Here is a 4014-nt window from a genome sequence, read left to right on the forward strand (position 1 = left end):
TTCATAGATGCACTGTAACTTATTCTAAACCGTTATGACCCTGTACAAAATAAATAAAAATAGTAAAACACATTCAATATTTGCATTCAAATACCAAATGCGAAGCCAGTGTTCCTAAAAAGGTTTGAGGTTGGAGACATGGAGTGTCGGATGGACCCTCATGGACCGGGGAAGGCAGAGACGGACTGCAGCAGGGTTAATAACCCTGGCGATGGGAAAAGGACCAACAAGCCGTTGAGCCAACTTCCTGGACTTCACCCGGAGTGTGAGGTCAAAAGCGAACAGCCAAACCTTTTGGACCCTGGGTGACAAGCAAGGGTTAGGCATTTCCCAAAAGCATTGTAATAAATACACTCACACAAATTATCATAGAACAAGAAGTGCCCCCCTACTCATTTGTAAGAGGTAATGGTCACCCAATGATCTTAGGATTTTGGAGAACTTGCAGGAAGGACTTTTTGGGGGTATTATTGTATTGTATCCTATTTAAAATGGATAGGTGATGTTGTTCTTTGTTATACCTACCAATGTGTTGAAATAACTTTCACCTAACTGTGTAGACAACAAAATCCCCTCATAACTATTCTATTTGATTGTCTTTCTGTATATGTGGTAGTATGAGAGTCCTGTTACATATAATACAGGCCCGGTTCCAGAACAGAATGCCTTGGGGTGCATCTGAGATTACAGGGGGTGCACCAGTACTATACAAACCAGCTACCCAGCTTCAGTTCAGACTTCGCTTTTTTACACACAGGCCTTTCTACCATAGACAAGCACTTCTGTGTAGTTCTACTGACATGTTGAGACAACAAACAATTACTGTGCTTAAAAGATGGTATCATATCATGTCTTGTGATGTGGAGAACATTTCAGCTGCAACATTTGCTTATTGATATCTTAGATAGCTTTGAATATGAGATAGGTTTTTGATATGTGTGATGTGTGAGTTGTAAAAAAGAACAGAATTCTACACAAAAAAAAAAACATGTGACTGCAATTCAAAAATAACGTTTATTTTTTATAAATTGGGGCAGGATATTTGACATAACAAATAATTTTACATTGCCACTTAAAAATAAAACAGATTTTAGCTGAACAAGGAAAGAACACTTTCAGATTTTGAACTTTGTCCAAAAAGTAATCAGTATAATTCTTAAAGTTAACATAACAGTAAATAAATACAATAAAAAGAAATATGGGTTCTTATGAACATAATACATTTAATACATTAATAAAAGAAGCTGTTGTTGACATATATGAACAAATAATTTTACAATGTCATTCAAATTGTAACAACTACCAGTATGTAGACATCAGGCTGTCAGCAGCCATTTTCTCAAACTGTCCCAGGTTCCAAGACAGGGGCACACTTGATCCACCAGGGGGCACAGGATCCTTGTTGGACAGTCAAAAGTCAAAGGTTAAACTATGTACATAACAAATTGTACATTATTATATTTAATACAAACGAGGTATTCCCCCCTCAGTAGAATAAAATGACTAACATTACCCAACAACTATAGCAGTGTAGGATACATAATCATGTTAAAATAAACATAATACTTGATACAATAAAATCTGAAATGTGATTACAAAAAATATTTCTTACCCTCAGAAGAGCTGCAGCCTCCTTGAAGCTGTGCTGAATCTTCTTAGCAGCGTCTCTTTCCACTCTCCAGTTAACTTCTTGGTGAGGTCCTTCTCCACAGCAATCTGGATGAGACAGGCTTTTCTTTTGTGGAGCATGCTCCTTCTGTGTTCACTGAACACATTTTTGAGAGTTGAAAATGAATTTTCACATGTTGCAGTTGATGCACCGAAGGTAAGGCTCAGCTTGAGTGTTTTTAGCACAGTAGGCATGGCTGCTAGAGGCTCACAGTATCGTATCAAAATGTCCTGTGTAGTCCAGTTTTCATTTGATTTGGCCATTTCGTCCTGCAGAAACTGCTGTGCTACAGCAAACTCAGCTTCCTTCATCTCTGTGCCTGTTAGGTCAAGCAGTGGTCTCACTTTGTTTGTGTTCAGGAAATCTTCACTCCCTGGGTGTAAGGTGCAGAGGGCCTGCACCAGTTGGCTGTTTCTTATGCTGAATCTTGCTTTAATCTCTCCCACTACAGCATCCAATGTACTGAAATACAGTCTTTTACACCCAGTCCTCTCTTCCGCTTCCTTTTGACGGTGACCAACTGTGGTGTCCACCACATAGTCACTCAAGTGGCTCAAATTTCTTGGTCGTTTCTGTGGGGGTGCTGCTGCAGGAGGTTCTGAGGTCTGTCTGTCTTGAGAGAATTTCTCCCAAAATGTGTCAAACTGAGTATCACATCTCAGCTTCTCAACACACGCCAAGGCACTTTGGACCAGTCTGACACCAGTGTAGAGGTCTGTGGATTTGGCTTGGAGTGCAGTGTTGGGAGGATCAAGCAAACTCAATATTTGATGCGTCATGCAGGCAATGAACAGGAAGCTGGGCTGGGTAATGGCCTTCAAAAGCCCTGTGGCCTCCATCCGCACCTCTGCTGCACTGGTTTGGGAGCCTTCGATCCCACGAAGCAAGTGGACAATGTTATCAATTGATTTCAGGATCACCGTCACTGTGGCCAGGTGGCCTGTCCACCGTTGCTCAAGCAACCTCTTCAACTTCTCGCCCGTGTACACTGCAGCCACTGTAGGTTTCTTGAAGTACTTGTAGAGTGAGGTGCATACACTGAAAAAGTTTTCCAGTGCGAAATCAGAAGACATGGCGTGCACCACAACCAAATGCAACTGATGATTAAAGCAGTGTACGTATGGCACCTCTCTCTGCAATTCTTCCTGCACGATTTTCTGCATCCCTCCGTGTACTCCAGACATGACACTTGCCCCATCGTAACACTGACTGAGCACCTTCGCTGTATTTAGCCCAATGTCTCTCAACTGTGCCAAAACCAGCTGAGTCAGAGACTTGGCATCACATTGTTTGGTAGTGGCCATTGAGACAAGTCGCTCCCTTACAGTGTTGCTTGTGTCCACGTAGCGAAGCACTATGGATATATTTTCGCAGCCAGTGGGATCTTTGGTGCCATCAACCTTTAATGTGTACCAAGCCTCTCCTATATCTTTCACTATTTCCTCTGTGATGATTGTTCTCATGATTTCAATAATTTCATTTTGGATGTGATGTGTATGTGGCATTCGCAGGGATGGTGCTAAAAATCCTAGCAAGGTCCTTGTCCTTTTTAAGGGTGTAGTCCATCAATGCAAGAAAAATGCCACTGCCCACCTCACCTCTTGCATCCAAAGCATCATCTGAGCCACGAAAAGGCAGCTGGTTTAAAGCTATAAATTGAATGATGTCAACAATAGCTGCTACATAGGTGCGGTTCCTCTCCAGTTGTGCTGTATTTACAAGTGTGGAGATCTCTGTACCAGTCACACTCCTTGTACGCCTCTCCTTCCACAATGCCACTGACTTCATGTGCTCTTTGCTGGACTCGTGCCTTCCCAGCCCCTTTCCACGTACAAGAGCATGGCGCCAGTTGTTGTAGCCAGTCATGGTGAAAGCATCGGTGCTGTTTTTATTTGACCCAAAGTTTCTGCAGGCATAGCAGAAAATTGAATCTTTCTCACACGAATACTCTAGCCATTCTCTAGCAGCAAACCACGAGCTGCAAAAGGACCGCTTTACCCCACTGTACAGGCGAGTCGGATATGTTTTAAGAAATACCTGGGTAGGCTGTGTTGATCCGAGATCCCCTGGCACTTGCGGGCCGCCAACGGGTGGCAGTGTCGAAGCCGAAGGCTGCTTGTCCGGGAGTGAGGGCGGCGCAGGCAAAGGCAGCGAGTCGGGCAGGATTGAGCTGGCGTTGCTAGTGCTAGCCTCCACAACGGTTATAGAGCTGACGTTGACAGAAGCCAAAGTAACGTCAACTGTTCCGGCTGCCGCGTGACCCACATTGTCTCCATCCTCCTCCCTGCTCCGGTTAATGTCTTCTGCTGTGTTCTTTTTTAACCATTTTCGGATATCCATTCCTA

General features: G+C 43.4%; 1 protein-coding gene across 1 annotated transcript; it reads right to left on the reverse strand.

The window, feature by feature from the left end:
- Window positions 1–682: 682 nt before the first annotated feature.
- Window positions 683–2487, reverse strand: LOC128446174 (uncharacterized). The gene is made up of 2 exons (XM_053429143.1): window positions 1613–2487; window positions 683–1398 (listed from the first exon to the last, which is right to left on the reverse strand). Exon 1 carries the CDS (start codon window positions 2446–2448, stop codon window positions 1615–1617), a length of 834 nt encoding a protein of 277 aa, XP_053285118.1. The 5' UTR covers window positions 2449–2487; the 3' UTR covers window positions 683–1398; window positions 1613–1614.
- Window positions 2488–4014: the final 1527 nt, after the last annotated feature.

The sequence above is a fragment of the Pleuronectes platessa genome, chromosome 8 (assembly GCF_947347685.1).
Source record: "Pleuronectes platessa chromosome 8, fPlePla1.1, whole genome shotgun sequence".
Taxonomy (NCBI): Eukaryota; Metazoa; Chordata; class Actinopteri; order Pleuronectiformes; family Pleuronectidae; genus Pleuronectes; species Pleuronectes platessa.